The 21,055-nt window shown below is 38.3% G+C and overlaps 1 protein-coding gene across 1 annotated transcript in view; it reads right to left on the minus strand.

Annotated features, from left to right (window-relative positions):
• Window positions 1–19,457, minus strand: part of LOC136862787 (uncharacterized) — a 171,767-nt gene extending 152,310 nt beyond the window's left edge. Inside the window, exon 1 of the mRNA XM_067139047.2 lies at window positions 19,025–19,457. Within this exon, the coding sequence (XP_066995148.2) occupies window positions 19,025–19,231 (207 nt within the window). The 5' untranslated portion in view covers window positions 19,232–19,457. The remainder of the gene's footprint in view (window positions 1–19,024) is intronic.
• Between the last annotated feature and the right edge of the window lie 1,598 nt (window positions 19,458–21,055).

Here is a 21,055-nt window from a genome sequence, read left to right on the forward strand (position 1 = left end):
CCGATGAGGGTGGGCGGCATCTGCCATGTGTAGGTAACTGCGTGTTATTGTGGTGGAGAATAGTGTTATGTGTGGTGTGTGAGTTGCAGGGATGTTGGGGACAGCACAAACACCCAGTACCTGGGCCACTGGAATTAACCAATGAAGGTTAAAATCCCTGACCCGGCCAGGAAGTCTAAGAAATTATGTTTCCTTGCATCCCCATCTGATGAAATGCTATCTTAATCACATGTGCTTTCATGTGCATTAATAAAATACCTATTACACTGATCAGGTTCTAGAAGAATCACATCTTTGTTATTTAAAGTTTGATTAGCACTTCTTATGATAGATCATGCAGCTTTGCATTTATTCTTTGCACTTTGGATATACCGGTACCTGTCATTTGCTGCACGTTTAGCCTCATGTATATGTTTTTTATATAATTTCCTGTAGTTTTTGAATATTTCTTTATCCTGTAAATTATTATTTAGTTTATACTTATTATAATAAACTAACATAATGCTACACATTTTACCCAAATCAGGTGTAAACCAGTTTTTAACTTTATTTCTTGGTTTAGAGCTGTTGGCCTTAATAGTTACAACTTTTTCAGGGAGGCTGAAGGATGCAGTATGGATGAAAAGAAGCTGCTTTGTATGTTCTGTAAAGAGCTCACTGTGGATTTTTAAGACAGAAGAATAATAATCTGAAATACACCATGGACCAAGAGGAGATCTTTACAAGTAATGGAAATGTTTGTACTGCATTCTGATATTTTACCACCTGTAACTGTATCTATCTTTTATGTCTCTTTACTTTTGCTGCGTTTAACTGGCTTTCTTCTTACCCTACATTTCACGCATCAGGAGTGAAGATCTGTCAAGATTGCTCCTCAATGAGTCTTAATGTCCACCTTCCTGATAAAACTGGGAAGAAGAAACAAGCTCACTGGGGGCTGAGACTGATGAGGCAACAGCCAATCCATTTGAAGACAGCAGTGTGGAGATGGTCTTTATTCTTTAGTGTTTTCTTTCTGTTCCTCTGTCTTTCCACAATTCATCACTGTGTTTATCTTATTATGTGTTCCTTTTGATATTCCTATCTTTCTATATATGGCTTGATTTGATTTGTTTGTTCCTTTCCATTACTGTACAATCTCAATTCTCCATATTTTGGATGGAAAATGGGAAAAAATGTACAATACAGAAAAATGGGAAATCTGGTGGTGGTAGTGATTATTGTTTTAAGAGGAAGTACAACTAGGCAACCATTCTCTATATAACACTAATCAGAGGGAAAAATGGAAGGGATCCGACACTTCGAAAAATGAAGATATCGGCCAAAGGAAGACAAGGGCCACAAAAGGCGTGAAAATGAAAGACTCCCTAGCCCTCGCAAACCTAATAGCGTCGGGGTCGGAAAAGAACAAGAGTTGACCAAGGGAGGTCGGGTAGGATAGATGAAAGTGAGGAGCCTGGCACTGGGAAATCTGGGAACAAATTATAATTATCAACAATTTGACTGGAGAGCACAATAATGAAATATGTATAATATTACTGTACCGGAGGTACACCTGCTCCGTGCATTTAAAGTGAGCGCCTTTTAGAAGGCCATCTGTATCGTGTACTTCAAACTGTATTCATCTTTCTTTTGCAATGACTACTTAAATTTAAAACTTAGACAGAGGATGATCAAGTGCTATATATGGTCAGCCTTGCTATATGGTGTGGAAACATGGACTCTCAAGAACATATCAGTGAAACGCTTGGAAGCCTTTGAAATGTGGATCCACCGTAGGATGCTCAGGATTTCGTGGGTTGCATGACTAACGAACCAAGAAGTACTCAGAAGGGCAAGAGCAAGTCGGGAACTCGTTCAAACAATAAAACTCCGGAAGATCTCTTACCTTGGCCACATCCTTAGAAATGACCGTTACCTCATCTTACAGCGGATTGTACAAGGCAAAATACAGGGTCGAAGAGGTGTCGGGAGGAGGCAAACATCATGGCTTGGAAACATCAAAGAATGGACTGGAATTCACAGTGTTGAAAGACTTTTCCACCTAGCTAGAGATCGTTCTGCATTCGCCACAGTGATCGCCAACGTCAGGGGGACCTGATACAGTACTATGAAGAAGAAGAAGACTGTACAATTACATATTTTGAAATATGCCAACAGTATGGGAGTTGTCGAGTGATTTCTTAATACTAACAATAATATGTATGCACAATAATGAACATTTTGAAAAAGAAGAAAAAGAAAAAAATAGAAGTACCAAATACCTTAATGTTAGGACAAGCACATCTTCATTTTAAAATTATAAATAATATTAATAAACAATATTTACAAGACAAAATAAAAATAAAAATCTATGAGCATGGTGTTAATAATATGTACATAATCAATGTGACATTAACATATTTTTAAGGCTATATACTAGATATTAAGAATGTTTACAAGTTAATAAGTAATAGCATCATTACCAGCACTTCATCATGTATTCTTCTGTACTACAGAAGCAGCTACTAAGCAGGAGATTTTTTAAAGCTGTGGTAAATGAACTGATGGGACTAATATCTTTAATCTTATTTGGAAGCTTATTATACAATCTGATTCCAACAGAGTCTACATGTCTCAAGGCAATGGTTTTACTTATGTGCTTGATAAAAATATTATTTCTTGTTCGCATCTGGTAATTGTGATTGTCAAAATTCTTTCAAAGTGATCAATATTTTTTTTCATGTGTAGAATGCATTGCATGATGTATATGCTTGGTACTGGGAGTAACCTTAGTCTTTTAAATAATGGTCTGCAATGATCTAACCTGTTACGTCTCGATATAATTCTGATAGCTCGTTTCTGTATTCAAAAAATAACATCAAGATATGATTTGTAGCAGCTCCAGAGACCAATAGCATAAGTGATGACTGAATGGAAATATCCAAAATATGCTATTCCAACATATTCTTCACTAAAACTATTAGACAAAATCCTTAAGGCAAAACTAACAAAACTCAGAGACTTCCCTACTTTTTTAATATGACAATTCCATCTTAATTTTTCATCTATATGGACACCTAAAAATGTTGTGGTCAATGTATTTTCAATTGCATTTGCATTTAATATAAGGGTGTGGTTTAATTTTTTTTTCAGTTTTGTCCTGGTAGTTTGATGCCTTGAATTCCATGTGTTGGGTCTCTTTAGGTTCAATGTTAACTTGTTTTTCCTGAACCATGATTCTAACCTAGAGAGGACTGTATTTACTGCAGTTTCTATAGATATAGGGTCAGGATTATTAATAATTATGTTTGTATCATCAGCATACAGAACTGCAGTTTCTACTTCTACTTCATCATTATCAAGAGCATTTACAACCAACTGTGTAAAATGTGATAAAGCAGACAAAGCACTTCTGCCAGCTCTGAACCCATGTTGTGCATTATTTAACAAGTTATATTTAATTAAAAATTTAGTAAGCCGATTTTTCATAGCACATTCAAATATTTTTGAAATAACAGTAAGTATTGATATTGGTCTGTAATTATGTAAATTGTGTAAGTTTCCAGTTTTAAAGACTGGGATAACTTAAGCTATTTTTAGGAGATTAGGAAAATGACCACTAGAAAATGGTTCATTCATGAGGTAAGTTAAAGGCTGTATCAGATCGTTACCTACGAGATACACAAGGCCGGGAAATACAGTACAGTAGACACGTCCTCAAGATACTACCAGCAAGTGCTGCTAGAGTTCTCTTTACTGATCTGTCTTGCCCACTCATTACAACATGTTCGAATATGAAAAACTATAAAAATTAATTAAAACTAGTAATTTCAGAAGGCAGCAAACAGATATGAGATCAAAGATAGACCAGGAGCAATGGTTCGATTTATTTTCTACAACGTATTTCTTACAATATGCTTAAACGAAATAAGTAATTCACAAAAGAAGCAGAGAAATTTGATAGCGAGTACATCTCCGTGCATTTATGCATGGTGATTACTTGTTTATGTGACTAGAAGTGTTATGGCTTATGCTTATTTTCATTTTTGGCAATGTTTTTAACTTCAGGTACTTGCAAAGTTTGTCAAAGGTGGCTGATGCTTCGGCAAATGCAGGAAGGAGTTCAATTTTCTATTCATCTTCCCCCTCAGTTGTGATCTCCTGCGCTGGCTGTACCAGTAGCATAGTCGCACAGCTGTTCTATGCTCATTACATCTTAAGTGGTGAGATCACTGTCAACTGCTGTGTTTGTGTCAAAGTTAACATCTGTTGGAACAAGTTGGAACAAGTTCTCATTGTTAACAATTTCTTTGTTGACAGTATTGGTGTCATTCATGTCTCTGTTTTCACAAAAAAAAAAAAAAAAAACAACTATGAAAACAATTTTGTACTGTGACGGGTGAAACGTGGAACCATGCTGACACAACAAAATGGATTGCCTGTAGAATATTGTAGTTCATCTCCACTACTTTCTCCTGGCATCCAACATACACACAGCCCTTTGCACCAGCTGTTTGCAGAAGTACCCTTTGAAGCACTTAATCACCCCTACTGGAGGACACTAGTACAGTTCGGTGGATAGAAAATAACTTTCACATTTCTTGAGCAAAAAAGTTCCTGTGAGTGAGTAGTACAGATATCTGGAAACAAAACTATCTTCCTAGCTTGAGCAGTCATAGCAGCATCCAGTCCATGAAGGAAAAAAAAAACAAAAAACAAGTCTATGGTCATCCAGGCTAGATCATTCACATAATACCACACTGATAACTTCTCGACGTTCTTAAAGGTCGGGCCAGCTAGGAAGACAGCCGGTGAGGGGAAGTGTGCGAGTGAGAAAGCAGAGCCGTGGGAGCGAGAACGCCGACTTCCCTTTCTCCCTTGATGTTGTAGAGACGTACAGTCAACCCAAAATATTTGTTATAACTGACATGTAACACTCCACAGATTCTCACTTAGTGGAATTCCCTCTCATCATCATCATCCGATCGTTATTTCACTCTCCCAGTTTGGGAGCGGGCCACCAGTCCTACTAGGGACTCTTTGGCCGGGGAATAGGTTGGTTTTGTGAGTTTTTGTTTGTTATTGAAAGTGTGCTATGGCACACAAGCTTTATGTTTTTGTTGGGGTGTTTACTGGCGTGTGGATTTCTCAACAAGGCGTCACCCAGTGCGAGTCCCGCACCGCGCCCGCCTGGCTTTTGCCCTGTTATTCCCCGTTTATTGAAGCTTTTTGAGATACATAATTACAATATTTACATTAAATGTTGTATTATGTTATCTTCTTAGAGTTTTTGCTCTTGATGAATTGGTCATTACTAGTATATTAATTTCACTTAATTAATTTCACATTTCACATTATTTATATTATTGCACTTTCCACTGTGAGTTCTTTCTTGATGCTGTTTTACATTTTTAATTTTATTTTGTGTATTTGTGGCATTTTAGAGAGTGTAATGTGTTGTATCGTAGTGTCATATATTCCAATCAATTCATCGTCCTTTATTTTCATTTTTGAGTTTTTATATTTGATGTTTTATTATTTAACAATGTTCTAGTTGTGTTATGTGTTGTTGTTACAGTTGGTAGTCATGTAGTGTGTTGTTTGTGTGTTTGTGTGACATACATATATTCCAATCAAATTCACTGTAATAACACGTTGAGTGCCGAGCCGATTGTAGCACACTATTCCACTGGTGCCAGGCATGTTTTTGAATTGCATTCCGCTGGTACCAAAGCAATTGTACGCGTTGTAGTCTGTTTATATAATCTTGGGATGTATTTATATGATGTACTAAGTAAATTTTATCTCACCATACCATGGTCATGTGTGACGCCATATGGTGTCACATCAATTTTTAGGAAAGATAAAATATAGCGTGACGCCATATGGTGTCACAGAATTTTTTGTCATGGAATGTGCAATACGAATTTCAAATACGGGATATTTATTTGCTAATTCAGATTAACGCAATATTTATGAAAACCTAGTAAAATGCAAAACAAGTACTTATATTACATTACATATTGTTGTGAACAGTTTCCTGATAACTCTAAACAATGAAAATATGCGTCTCGGCATGCCCGAGTTCTTGTTACTCATTGTAATTTTTCAAACCTTATTGGCATCGTTGTTCAAACATCGTCCTTTGTACACTTGTTTCATGTGCTATTTTCATATTTACGTTTTGCACATCTGATCGGGAAGTTAAGGGGAACGCGCTAACTATACGCTACCTGACTGCTGGCGCAGCTCGACGCAGCCCGGTTGGTTCACGTCCGCTGCTTCGCTCCTCCCTACCTCTGCGCCACACCACGATACTCCCGCGGCACTTCTAATTCTATGACTATTTATTTGTTCAATTTTGGCGTTTAAACTTGCGCTGGGTATATGCAGTTTTCACCTTAGCATTCTACTGCCTCCCACGAATATTCCTACCAAATTTCAACCGAATCCGAGTGTAACACACGTATGTGTTCCCTCGTATGATTATTACCAATATCTTCCATTTTTTATATTTTTGCACAACTATATAAACTGAGTGATAATACGTACATAAACGAGGAATAAACAATGCCTGGCGCGCTTTCACCTGTGACAATGACCACTGGCCAGTCAGTGGCTTCAGAAGAACACTGTGGCGCCACATGGTGGCATAGAGTAAAAATACATAGCTGGAATAGACCCTGAAGTTCGCCTTTCACGTAGTAACAATTTTACGTGCATAGATGTCACAGCTGATTATCTATGGTCCATCGCCTGAAACTCAACTGTGCCGCCATATGGCGTCACGCCAACTCTGATTTCAAGAACGGTGTGCCGCCATATGGCGTCACGCCATCTCAAATTTGAAGACCACCGTGACGCCATATGGCGGCACGTGGCACCCAACGTGATAATCTCTTTTCATTTTCAGTTTTTTGAGTTCTTTTTCTTGCTGTATTTGATATTTAACAATTATTATGGTTGTGTATGTGTTGATGTTACATTTTATATTAGTGTAGTGTATTGTTTGTGTGTAAGGATATAATTTATTCATTTTTGTGTATTGAGTAGTTGGGTGTTTATTTAGTTGGTGTGTTTGTTCTTTAAGTGATGGCGATGGTGTCGCCTTCCAGTCAGTACTATGTGTTGCCAATGTAAGGGTTTTTGTGAGGCCTTTGCCCTTTTTTGCATCATCTGGAGTGGTTTGTTGTACTTTTTAATCGGTGTTTAAGGATAGGTTGATGGCTTCGGTGGGTTGTGGGAGGTTGCGGGAATTAGCATTTTTAAGGTATTGTAATCTGAGAGAATGGAGGTAGGAGCGCATGGTAGGGAATGTGTATAAATCGTTTATTGCTTCTATTCGAGTTTTGGGTCCGAGGCTGTGCGCAAGTCGAATAGCATGTCGGTCTAGTTTTAGTATGTCTAGGTAGTGAGGTAATGTATGGGATGGGCTGCGATCCAGGTTAGGGAGGCATAGGTTACGATAGGTCGGACGAAGACTTTATAAGTGTTTATAATTTGGTTGGTTTTTAGTCCCCAGGTTTGACCTTTGACCCAGCGTAAGAGGTTGAACCTGCTGTATGCCTTTTTATAAAAATTATTAAAGTGTACATTCCCATTTTAGATTGTTTTGGAACGTGATACCTAGGTATTTCAGGGTTGAGGTTTTTGTAAGCGGTTGATTATTAAGTGCGAGGTGTATTTTGTTAGTGGGTCGGTATCTACGGTTACCGTTTCTAAGAACGATAAATTGAGTTTTGTTAAAGTTAATTTTGATTTGCCAAAAATTTAGCCATTGTTCAAGTTGGTGGAGATAGGGTTGTATGCATGATTGAAGGGAGCGGTTATTGGATCCAAGGGCGAGGATTGCCGTGTCATCTGCGAATTGATATCGTTTGAGTGGGGGTGAGGGTTGGGGAATGTCTATACAATATAGGACGTATAATAGGGGGCTCAGAGGGCTGCCTTGTGGTACTCCAGCTAATAAGGGAAATTTATATGATAGGGTGTTGTGGATGGTTATTTGAGCACTATGTCGGTTGAGGAAGTTGGCTAGGAAACGGATGATTGTGATAGGTAGTGGTAGATGTCGCAATTTAAAAATGAGACCTGAGATCCATATTTTGTCGAATGCTTTTTCTACGTCTAAACTGATTAATGCGGCTCGTTTCTTAGGTAGGAGATATGCTATAAGAGATGCTGAGATATGAAAGAGGTGATCTTGTGTAGAATGTTGTGGGTGGAAACCTGCTTGTGATTGTGGAATAAGTTGGAGGGAATTTAAGAAGGAATAGATTCTACGGGCTAGGATGATTTCTAATATTTTACTTAGTACTGGTAGCAAGCTTATTGGACGGTGTGAAGTTATCTGGGAAGGTAGTTTGTTAGGCTTTAAGAATAGTAGGATTTTCGCATGTCCCCAGTGGGGTGGAAAAGAACCTGTTTGTATTATAATGTTGTATATATTGCACAGTATTTGAAGAAAAAGGAGTGGTGCTTCTTTAATATGTCTATACGTAATTTGGTCAAGGCCAGGTGCAGTGTTCTTTTTGTATTTTAAAAGCTTGTGTATGTCTTGTTCTGTGATTGGTGTGTTTAGAGGGTGTTGTTGTTCTATAGGTGGAGGGGGGTCGAACGTGGTGTGTAGTGGTGCTTTAGTAATGTCTGTGTATTCGGTTATTGTTTCATGATCTGGATGGTAGAAATTAGGGTCGGTAGAGGGTGAAAAGACTTGTCTGTAGTAATCTGCAAAGAGATCAGCTTTTGTTTTTGGATTGTTGGGTGCGGAGTTGTTGTGTATTATTGGATAGTGAGGATATGATTTTTTAGTTTGTGTGAGTTGTTTCAATTTAGTCCAGTATTTACGTGTGTCGGTTGTATTGGATAGTTCAGTGCAAGTGTTATTCCAGGCTTTTCGTTTTATGGCTTTGATAAATGAGCGTGCGTGTTGTAGTGTTGTTCTGTGTTCCCGAAGAGTGTTGGGGTCTCGTGTTCAAAGGTAGGCTTTGTATAGGTCATGTGAATATTGTAGTAGTTGCAGGGCTCTAGGTGGGAGTGGTGGTTTTGAGGGGTGTGATGTATGGCGAGGTATGTGTACTTGGTCTGCAGTGGTTAAGGCTGTTTCCAGTTGTTTTATTGTGTTGTGTAATTCTTCTTGGTTTGTCGGTGTAGTAATATTTTGGATCATGTCTGTGATAGTTTGTCTGTAGGCTGACCAATCAGTGTGGTTATATTGTCGTACTGGTGGGGGTCGTTGGTTATGTTGAAATGGGTTGGTTCGTAGGTTTGGTAGTGTTAGTATGCATGGTATATGATCACTTCCGATAGATGGTAGCATGAGTATATCACTATTGTTTGCTAGTGTTGGTGTAAGGATTATGATGTCAGGGGTGTTATTGGATATAGGTCATGTGGAGGAAGGGAAAGGGATGTCCACTCCCCGGATGTCATGTAGAATTTGTTCATAAGTTCTTTTTTGAGCACTATTATATGATGTGATGTTAAAGTCTGCCATAATTAAATAGGTTGTAAAATTTTGGTTGATGTATTCTACAAATTCTTTAGGTGGGAGTGACCCTGGTGGAGTGTATATGGTAGCTATTGCAATATTTTGATTGCCAATAGTTACCTCAATTATTAGGTTTTCTGTTTGGTATTCTTGTAATTGATGGTAGTGTATTTTTGACGGAATTGATTTGTGTACACTGATTGCTACCCCTCCGCGGCCCCTGTTAGGATGGTCGGAGTGGTAGAGTGTGTGATTTTTGATTTGTGGTTTTTGTTTTTTTAATTAGAAACGTTTCATTAAAGATTATGACATCCGGGTTGTGTTGGTCGATCTGTAGTTCAATGAGCGGTCGGTTGGTTCTTAATGAGCATATATTACCATAGTAGATTTTCACTTTTTAAAGTAGTGGAGTTGGGTTTAGTGGGAAGAATGTGCAGTGCATTTTAGATCCTGAATACGTGGCATCCAGATGAGTCTGGAATACCAACCGAGCCGCTAACTGAACCTGATCGAGTACATGGGCACGTTGGAAAGGTAGAACATTCTGTAGGACTAGGGTGATGAATCTGAGGATGTTCTCCGTGGAGGGGGGAGGGGGAGTGGAGGTAAAGGTTGGGGTGGGTAGGTCTATGGGTGTTATGGGTAAGATGGTTTCAGGTTGGGATGGTATGGGTTGAGGTTTGCCCCTACATTTAGTGGAAAAAGTTGGGTGGTTTTCCTGGCATGTACTACACTTCGGTGAAGCCTTATTAGTGCAGCTAGCTGATGAGTGATTACCACTGCATATGGTGCACACTTGGTCTCGGAAACACGGCTGGTTGGGTGGATGGTCGTATCCTTGGCAGCATTCACAGCGTCTACGTTGTGGCGGGGATGACCTTGACGGCTCCACACGGTGGCGTCTGGCGTAGATGAGGGCGCCATTCCGTAACAGCTGGTCCAGGGTTGAGGTGTCATGTGACAGGATTCGAATTAGTGAGGTTGGTCCTCTGTCGTTCCTGATGCGTATAATTTTAAAAATTAGCAGGCCTTGTTAGTTGTAAATTAGAGACATACCTAGCCAAAATGAATTTATTTAGAAGTGTTACAGATGATAGAGGTAGATAGATTTAAGGAATTCTAACATAATTTAACCTCATATTATAGTAGCTGTCAAAATCTTTATCGTGTATCAATTTGCGTAGTCACTGTTTTAAATTATAATTAGATGTAAAATTAACTTTACAACTTTGTAGATGTACAGTGTAGAATATGTTTTGATATAACAGCAGGCTTCATAACCTGAGCCACATCTTGTAAAATAAGTTGATGATAATAATAATAATAATAATAATAATAATAATAATAATAATAAAAACAACAACAACAACAACAACTTTAAAACTTTCTCTAACTTTGCATGAATTTTTGAAACAATAGGTAAACATTTTTCAACTAAATAAAATTTGTTAACAATATGACATGCGACACCTTCGTCAAAGTCGCCCAGTCCAGTAACATTCTTTGTGAACATTCTTTTTTTTGTTTGGTGTTTCAAACAGACTATCCATAGGTTTTCCTAATTTCATCGCTTTTCATTTTTCGCTCTTAATCTGTGCCAGAGAATTTTCTGACACTCCAATAGCTGCTGCTACTCTTTCCTACACTTCCTTACAACCTATCACAAACATTTCTTCCATTGCCTTACTTCCCATAAAGTTTATAACGTTTGAGATTGCTGCAAGAGTCTCGTACGATGCAAGCTACTTTTAATGCCTTCCATACTGTCACAGACAGGCCTAATGTACACTACCACTAACCACAGTTACTACAGTACGAGAAATTTGAAAGCAGCGCGCAACAGTTGAGTGTAAACTTATGCACTGAACTGTCCTTGTAGCAGGAGCTCTCTTAGGAGGAGATGTGCTATGCTGGAACGTTCAAAGTGTGCGTGCGCGACAAGACGTCTTCCTAGCTGGCCTGATCTCTTATTTATAACTGTGAAATTCTTCAGTCAGTTGACAGACTGAAAAACCTAACAATTTCAGACTGAAGAACCTAACAGTTATAAATGAACTGAGTTGACACTCAAAATTAATGGCTTCAAATCACAAATCATTTTATCATAAGCAAACCAAAATACTACTGCATAAAGTGGAAGTTTTCAATAGCTAACAACACAGCCAACTAAACATACATTCAACAGATGGCTCATAACAACAAAATGCAAGCCAGTGGAGGCCTTCATTCTTAGCGTGGTACAGAACGCTCCATAAATATGCTGTATCTAACCATATTCAAATACCACTGAGAGAAGTAACGAAAACCTGCTCAGCAATATAATCATAAAAAAATCTGTCAAAAATAAAATGTGCTCTTTTTTTTTTCCAAGTATGTACACACTACAAAACTCATTCTATCTTTAAGTAGTAGAATGCACTCTGTCTCCTTCCAAATGTTTCAGCCACTCTGCTTTGTGATTTCTGAGGTTTCCCTAAAAAAATAACAGGTGAATGCAACGTGATGAATGCCCCTTAAGCAAGATCACTGCCAATCGATTTCCTGGTACTTGCTCCAATTACCACGATGATGGGATGTTGACAGAAAGATGTGTAAGTATGTTATACCCATCCTTTTGTGAGATACTGTCTCTTAAAAGAGGCTTGATCAAGGACTGAGCCATGATAGGACTAAACTTTCTGGACTGTTGATGAGAGAAATTGTTTCCTCAAGGAACAGATGATGTGGGATTTTTAATACACATGATTTAATTAAGATGTCCATGGGACCATGAAATTTGAACAAATAATCCAGAAAAATTTGACTTTACTTAATTTTTATCCAAAGTTGCACCTTTCTAATTATACTTGTAATCATCATGTTGTTATGCACAATACTCAAACTTCTAGTCACATGTTGAGATCTACAATCAAGACCTTGCTCTTTTTCTTTTTAAGTTCAGAAAATATATTATTGAAACTCAGCTTCAAAATCGTAGAAGATATTTCATGTACAGTATATGCCAAACAAGACTGAACTGTCACATTTGTAATACTTGTATGACATGTTCCTCTTTTTGGTTTCAATCACTCACCACTGATATGCATTTAGGGAAATCACCCGGGTGGTAGACTCCTTATCAATTGTTTACCTAGTATTTTCTTAAATGCTTTCAAAGAACTTGGAAATTTATCAAACATCTCCCTTGGTAAATTATACCAATCCCTAATTCCTCTTCCTATAAATGAATATTTGCCCAATTTGTCCTCTTGACATTTAAGTAGTAGGTACTGGAAGTTATTGTCTGTATTTTAAGCATTCTATTTGTTATTATTGGTTTTGCTATTACATTGTTATTACCATTATAATGTATAAGTAACCCTACTAGATGCTAGGTATCATTTATAACCTGGTCCTTTAAGAGATGAATACTTGTAGGCCTAAATCCATAATAATAGCTCATGTGGTGAAAATGAATGAGAAATAATCAGAACTGGCCATTCCTACAACTTCCATTATGTGCAGGTTTTAGATAATAAAACAGATAATTAGGGATATTTGGATTTGTGAAAAATATAATAATTGTGAAAAACTCCATTATTTTTCTTGCATGGTAAAATCCCACAAAATGTAAAAGATCAGAAATAATATTCTAAACAACTTTCATTATGTAGAAGTTTTCAAAGTGGATATATACTTATTAACAGAGAAATTTGACATTTACCACTTTGGCCTCCTTAAAATTATTAACTCATTTTGTTATTACTGTTGTTACCATTATAATGTATGAGAATACTCGTTGCTAGGTGTGTCCTATAACATGCTACTTTGAGAGGTGAAAACAAGCAATTCTCCAATTTCATTTTAAAATCTTTTGGGATCTGTCTGTGCATCCATAAGCACAACAGCCTGGCATGCTTTTAATTTTTTTTCAAAGCTCAGGCTTCAAAAATACGTAAATGCTCATATGTTGCAAAGGTAATAATAGTTAATAACTCCCTGTGCTTAATAAAATATATTTTTGGTACTATGTAAGTTAAAATATGTAGTGTAGACTTCACTGAAATTGCATAAAGAGAGATCTTACCCTGTGCAGAACACATATGTAAATTAGCTGACAGAACATTTGACTAAAAGATGGTGGAGTCAATCAGACTGAAACACTCATTGGCCACACTGACCACATAGAGTCACTGTACTATTTTGATGAGATGAAAGTAGGAAAGATCTTCATTAGGGTAATCACATTAATGAGGTTGTAAATAAAGGTTATAGGTCTCTTCATATGGGTGGGGAGGTATTTAGCGATTGTAATAAGGATGTAAAGGAGAGGCCATACAAGTCTCTGGTAAGATCCCAATTAGGGTATGGTTCCAGTGTATGGGGCTCACACCAGGATTTAAAAAAAAAAAAATTATTTATTTGTCTTTAGTTGTGGCGAAGTTAGGACTCATGGTCCTCTCTTACACTTAACTCTACACTGTACAGAAAAATTGTGGAGAATATTAAATATTAAAAAAACAAATTTGCAATGCAAATTCAAAATAAATGCAACCTAATAATTATACCAACATGTACATATCATTTGTCAAGCTACTAAATGAAATTTAATAAAAAATAAGTTTAAATTAATTTAAAGAAAATTAACTAAATTATACACACTCACACACACATCATCATTCACTCATCAAGATTCACACCATTGGTTTACGCATCTAAGAGGTACTTTCTGTAGGAAGACTTGAAAGACTCTGGTGAGTTACTACTGCAGATGTTATTTGGAACAGAGTTCCATAATCTGGTTCCTGTCGCAATAAATGATCGATTATAGGCAGATGACCTGCTAAAGGGAATAGCAAGTGTAGTAACAGAGCGTGTATTATGCTGGTGAAAAGAGAAAAGGTATGTGAAGTTTGATGACAGATACTGGGGAGTTCTCTCAGTTAGCAGTCTGAACATCAACACGGCTACATGAAGATTTCTGAGTTCTTAAAATTTCAGGAGGGAAAGTTGCTTGTAATAAGGTGTGACATGACTGTCACAGCATAATGAAAATAAAAATCTGATGCAGGAATTCATGTTCCTTTTTATTTTTCTACTTTGTTCTATCATAGCATCTATGAATACAGCTACACAATAAGAGAATGAAGGGAGAACTAATGTTTTTATAAGCCTAACTTTCACATTTCATGGTAAAATGTTATGGTGGTATTTCAGAGCATGGAGTGAGGCATATACTATGTTACAGATACATGTGATGCATTCATTGCAATTTAGGTTTTCATTTATAACAACACCTAGATTTTTTACTGAACTTTCATACGGAATTTTGGTATCAGATAAAGTGAGCGAAGGGATGTCTAAGGTCTTTGTCATGTTTATTAATTTTGATTATCCAACTATAATAGCTTTTGTCTTTGAAGGGATTTATTAACATAGAGTTTTCACAAGCATATGATGATATATTTTGTGAGTCAGCATTCATTCTATCAGTTTCTATATGAATATCTCCCAGTTTTGTGTATAATATATTTGGAGGTCATTCACAATATATGGTAATTGCAATATTTCAATTGAGATGCTATAAAATAAAAAAGCAATGGTCCAAGTGCAGAACCTTGGGGTACTCCAGTGTGTTTCATTCGCCCATTGAGAAGTCCTGCTATTTATAACGACTCGTCTGTGGTTTGTGAGGTAAGAGCTAAAGAGTTGTAAAGCAGTCTGATTTAGATGAAGGGATTTTAATTTGGCCAGAAGTATGTCTATGTTTACAATGTCAAATGCACTAGTAAAATCAAGAATAGTAAGTAATGTGACCTTCTATTCACTCATTGCGTATATCTAATGTCATCTGTAACCTTCAATAGAGCAGTGGTCATGCTGTGTCTCTATTTAAAGCCTGACTGTAATGGGTCAAACAAGGAATATTTGTTAAGATACTCGGTTAGTTGCTGATGGATTATGCGCTCAAAGGGTTTGGAGAGAGATGAAAGTATACACACCGGTCAATAGTCTGATAGGGAAAGAGCTGGAGACATTTTTGGTATTGCATCTTTCCATATCCTTGGATATGTACCAGAACTGAAGCAGAAATTATATATGTGAATAATTACTGGGCAAATAATATCTAGAATATGTTTAATGATGATGATGAGGAGATCGTCAACTCCAGTGGCATTTGACTTGATCGAGAGTATTTCACGCTTCACCTCAGTTTCGTTAACAGTATGGAATTTGAACATTGGTCTATTTGGTGGCAGTTTAGTCAGTAATTTATTAATTGTATTAGTTATAATCTGTGGTTGGTGCTTAATTTTAATGTCAGAGAAGCATTTATTTAAGTCATCAAGTGATATACTGTATCTGGGTTACAATGGTTAGGTTCAAGTTTTCCTATTCCCGTGGAGCGGAGCTCTCGCCAAGTACTTCGTGAACGTAAACATGTGTAGTGGACGAGTCCATTGAAGTGTACAGGAAGGGAAAGTACAGGAAACTATTTTGAAAGAATAAAAAATGTATGCGCCTAGTCTAAAAGAGCATGAGGTGACCCTTTGCGGGTTAATGATGTTCTCCACATCATCATGCATGGCTGTCTTCAAATAAATGAACTCTCTCCTCGCCAGTCCCTATACATCGTTTCTTTTCAACCAGTGGTAAGCTTCCTCTTCCAATTTTGAACTGTCATTGTGTTCTTTTTTGCTAGCATCTTTACGTTGCACCGACACAGATAGGTCTTATGGCGACGATGGGATAGGAAAGGGCTAGGAGTTGGAAGGAAGCGGCTGTGGTCTTAATTAAGGTACAGCCTGGTATGAAAATGGGAAACCACGGAAAATCATCTTGAGGGCTGCCGACAGTGGGATTCGAACCCACTATCTCCCGGATGCAAGCTCACAGTCGTGCGCCCCTAACTGCACGGCCAACTCCTCCGGTGTCATTGTGTTTAACCTATTATTTATTCTTATTCTTGTTCCTTTCTATATATGACTCAGATATGGTAATCAATGAAGCTTTTAATTATTAATATAAAATGCGAAGGCCATCCAGAAATTTTCCCTATTAAGAAAAGACAACATAGTTACATGAAAAAATGTATTGGTACCCAATACAGCAATGTTGGAGCTATTTTTTTTTCACCAGCAGAATTGAGACACTTGTCATATATTGGGATCAACTATTGTATGTCAGTGTCGTAGAAGTCTGCCGCCTGGGAATGGGACCAGCATGTGACATTCTTTTAGCTCTTCGTCCATGTAAAAATGCTGACAAGACAGGAATTTCTTGAGGTACAAGAAAAGATCAAAATCACTGGGAGAAAGAACAGCACTGTATGGTGGATGATCAAGCACCTCCCAGCCGAACTCCTGCAGAACAGTTGCTGAGTGCCAAGCCGTAAGTGAGCAAGCATCATGGTGCGAAATCGCGGGGGGGGGGGGGGGGGGGAGGGAGGGATTCCCCCCCCACCGATGACTTAATCTCAAAGTTTCCCCCCACTAAAATTGCCCGGGGGGATTCTTTCATTATAAAATTATGAGGAAAATGTAGAACACATATAATTTATGACTGAAATTAATGATTTTTACTGTATATATTTTTATGAAAACATCAGCAATAATTCAAGTGACTCCCAGACCTTCAGCAATAAAACAACGCAGCAGTGGCAATCATGTTTCACTCTGACAAGTCCATCTGCAACCCGAGAAAAAATACAAATTACTTGAAGCTCTCCTTTGTAATTTCTCTAAGTAAGCTCGAGCTTACACCACTCATGTACTTCTTGGAGAGGGTGTGTTTCTGATAAGTAGCCAATAGGACAATATTAATTTAAGCAGTGTACAAACCGACAATTTTTTCAGTTAAAACTTAGCCCTGATAGAGGAAGGTTTCACTAATAAAGCAATAAATCAGGCCAAATTGTGCCTCGTCTGGCCTTTCATAAGAAAGCGACAGTCTCTCATAAACTTCTCAGCTGATTGGAATAATATTTATCATTCTCGTTATAACAACAAAATTCAAACAAAATAATCTACAATTTACACTTGTCTGGGGGAGGGGGTAATTAAATTAGAGGAGAAATTTAACCCCCCCCCCCCCCCGCAAAATACTGCCTGAAATAAACACTAGTAGTTAAGCCCTATGTCCCTTCCCCCCACCATTTATTTCTGATTTTGCACCATGGCGAGCATTGCCATGAAAAAAAAAAAAAAATGAAATGAAATGAAATGAAATGAAATGGCGTGTGTCTTTTAGTGCCGTGATTGTCCGAGGACAAGTTCGGCTCTCTAGAAGCAGGTCTTTCAATTTGACACCCATATGTGACCTGCACGTTGTGATGAGGATGAAATGATGATGAAGATGACACATACACCCAGCCCCCAAGCCAGCAGAATTAACCAATTATGGTTAAAATGCCTGACTCTGCTGGGAATCGAACCCAGGACCCCTGTGACCAAAGGCCAGCACGCTAACCATTTAGTCATGGAGCCATGGATCAGCACAACACCTGCATTGAGCATTCCATGCCTCTTGTTTTGAATGGCCCATTGTAATGTTTTTGTAGAATATCACAGACCGAACATTGCAGTGGTAGGAGAAAGAATACAAGCCGCAATTTCAAGCCAAAGCTGCTGTGTTACTGACACCAGGCAGGACTGGTCTGGCCAGTACATGATCACTACGTCAGAGATCTGTCACACATGCTCATATTTCCCGGCTAAATACATTTACTTTACAAGAAAAGAAGTATGGTACAGAAACTTAATTTCTGGATGGCCTACGTACTGTAGATGTCTGTTTAAATATAATTATTACTTGAAAGGTAGGTTATTAGGTAACAATTCAAGGTGAAATTTTTCTAATAATAATAATAATAATAATAATAATAATAATAATGTCCGCCTCTGTGGTGTAGTGGTTAGCGTGATTAGCTGCCACCCCCGGAGGCCCGGGTTCGATTCCCGGCTCTGCCACGAAATTTGAAAAGTGGTACGAGGGCTGGAACGGGGTCCACTCAGCCTCGGGAGGTCAACTGAGTAGAGGTGGGTTCGATTCCCACCTCAGCCATCCTCGAAGTGGTTTTCCGTGGTTTCCCACTTCTCCTCCAGGCGAATGCCGGGATGGTACCTAACTTAAGGCCACGGCCGCTTCCTTCCCTCTTCCTTGCCTATCCCTTCCCATCTTCCCATTTTCCCATCCCTCCACAAGGCCCCTGTTCCGCATAGCAGGTGAGGCCGCCTGGGCGAGGTACTGGTCATACTCCCCAGTTGTATCCCCCGACCAAGAGTCTGAAGCTCCAGGACACTGCCCTTGAGGCGGTAGAGGTGGGATCCCTCGCTAAGTCCGAGGGAAAAACCGAACCTGGAGGGTAAACAGATGATAATAATAATAATAATAATAATAATAATAATAATAATAATAATAATAATAATAATAAAACTCTGAACAATACTTTCCCAAGTCATCAAAAATTTCTAATTTTGTTCCATCCCTTCAAAGTTTTGAAAATTTAAAATTCACTGTAAATAAGAAATATTTAAAAAAAATATGTGAGAGTCAGAAATGACACCAGCTAACCTGGACATCCACATCTTGCTCGTTGGCTGTAAAACTACTTCTTCGATTGGTGGCCACCTTCTTGGCTTCTTGTAGCAACTGCAGCTGAGTGAGGAGGTCCCTCAGTCTCCTGATGAGAGTTAGAGTCTGTTGGTGAAGAGTGCTGCAGCTTGCATAGAACTCGGATGTTTCCTCGTCTTCTACCAAACGCCATTTTTTGGTGGACATGCTGCATGCACAGTCACCCACTAGATTTAAGTTACTTTGCCATTATTACAACATACTGTATCACTACAATGATTGGCACAGATTGCTGACATCTCAACTTTGCAATTCCACAAAAGATAATCCTTTTGCCTTGAATGGAGACTAAAATAACTTTTTTTTTAAACCTGCAAAAATTGAATTAATTGAATTCTTGCTATTAACTAACTCTTTCGTTATTATAAATGCATAATTTTTGCATTTAGCCTGGATCAGTTCCATACAGTCCATGCTTTTGCCAGATCATTATTGGGTCTCTGTGATCAAGACATGGGGTATACTCCATTCCTTGGCATGTCTCTTCTCCTCTGATAATCAGCTGACTGATTCCTGTAAAATACAGTACACACAATATTCTTTATTATTTATCTCAGAAGCTTGGTATAATAAATTTAAAAATTACAGATGCACAGAAAGAGTCAAAGCATGACAATATGTACAAAATAAATTAAGTAGGTCTCCCTCAATCAATGCACAGAATACAGAGAGGGGAAGGTAGGGGAGAAGTTGTGGAAGACAGGTGGGCTAATGTTTTATGGGGAAGGAAAGTAAGCAGCAGTGGTTCGTGCATGAAGGGCTTTTGGGCGCCACCTTTTCATAAACATTTAACGTTATTTCACTCTGTAATTGACAACATAAAGAGACGGACAAATGTAATGAAGTCCAACTTATGTGGTGTGATATTCAGTTCTCCGATGTTATATTTATTATTTCGGCTGCAAACATTTTGCTCTTCTATTTTCAAGGAAATATCCAAGACTTTCAGACCGTGGCTGCTGTCCAGCAGGCACGATGTTTTCTCTTTAGTAGTGACGCGCTTGGACTGTGGCAGCTGAGCCGTGAGCAGGTTCCCAGACTTTGCAAGTGTGCGAAGTGTGGGAGGAGCCTGGAAGGAAGATGTTGGCTGGTCAGGGGAAGGAAGAGTGCAGGCGGGTGTATGTCTGTCTGTCCGGCAGAGCCCTCAGTAGGTCCCATGATTTAACAAGTGTGCGGGATGCGAGAGGAGTGTGCAAGGATAATATTGGCTTGTCAGGGGAAGGAAGAGTACAGGCGGGTGTAAGCACTGAATGGCAGAGCCCTCGGCGACATCGCCAACCACTTTGCAGTGTACCTAGGCTTTTCCCCCCCCCCACATCTTATTTTACATTTTACAAAACAACGAATTTTATTATACTGACCATTTAAACAATTCAGTTCTACAAAGAATCTAAAATAAAGATTTGAAATGTACCCATAATGTGACGGCACTATTTCTAGGGTGGTCAAATTATCGAATACATTGTCATGGTTTGAAATTTGAGCCAGGAGAGAGAAAATTCGGGATTGCACTATTTATTTGTTTTCGTGAATATTATTATTATCACTTGTGATTGTGATCAGTGTAACAGTGCAGTGTCATAGTAATCTGGATTTCATTAGCTGTTAGCCGCAATAAAAACTTTCAAAATCCTTCTTAACAAATTAGCTGTTAGCCTGTTAGTGTGTGTGCATAAATGCCATTGTAGTGTAGTTAATTAATGTTGTAGTGCAAGCAGATTTCTATTCAGCCAGTGTCATCGTATTCTTATTATTTATCTAAAAGTATCATGGTGCTGGTCAATAAAAACTGGACTGATTGGGGAGGGGAAGGAGATGGCAGCACAACCCTGCCAGAGTAATATATTACACGAACCACCACTGAAAATAAGGGCTATGTGATCTCATCAGGAAGTGAGTTCAAGAGAGTTTCGGTGAAGAATCAGTATGAGTCAATGCAGACAGAACAGCAGGGGGAAGCAGGGGAACAAG

Source organism: Anabrus simplex, chromosome 1 (assembly GCF_040414725.1).
Source record: "Anabrus simplex isolate iqAnaSimp1 chromosome 1, ASM4041472v1, whole genome shotgun sequence".
In the NCBI taxonomy this organism is placed as follows: Eukaryota; Metazoa; Arthropoda; class Insecta; order Orthoptera; family Tettigoniidae; genus Anabrus; species Anabrus simplex.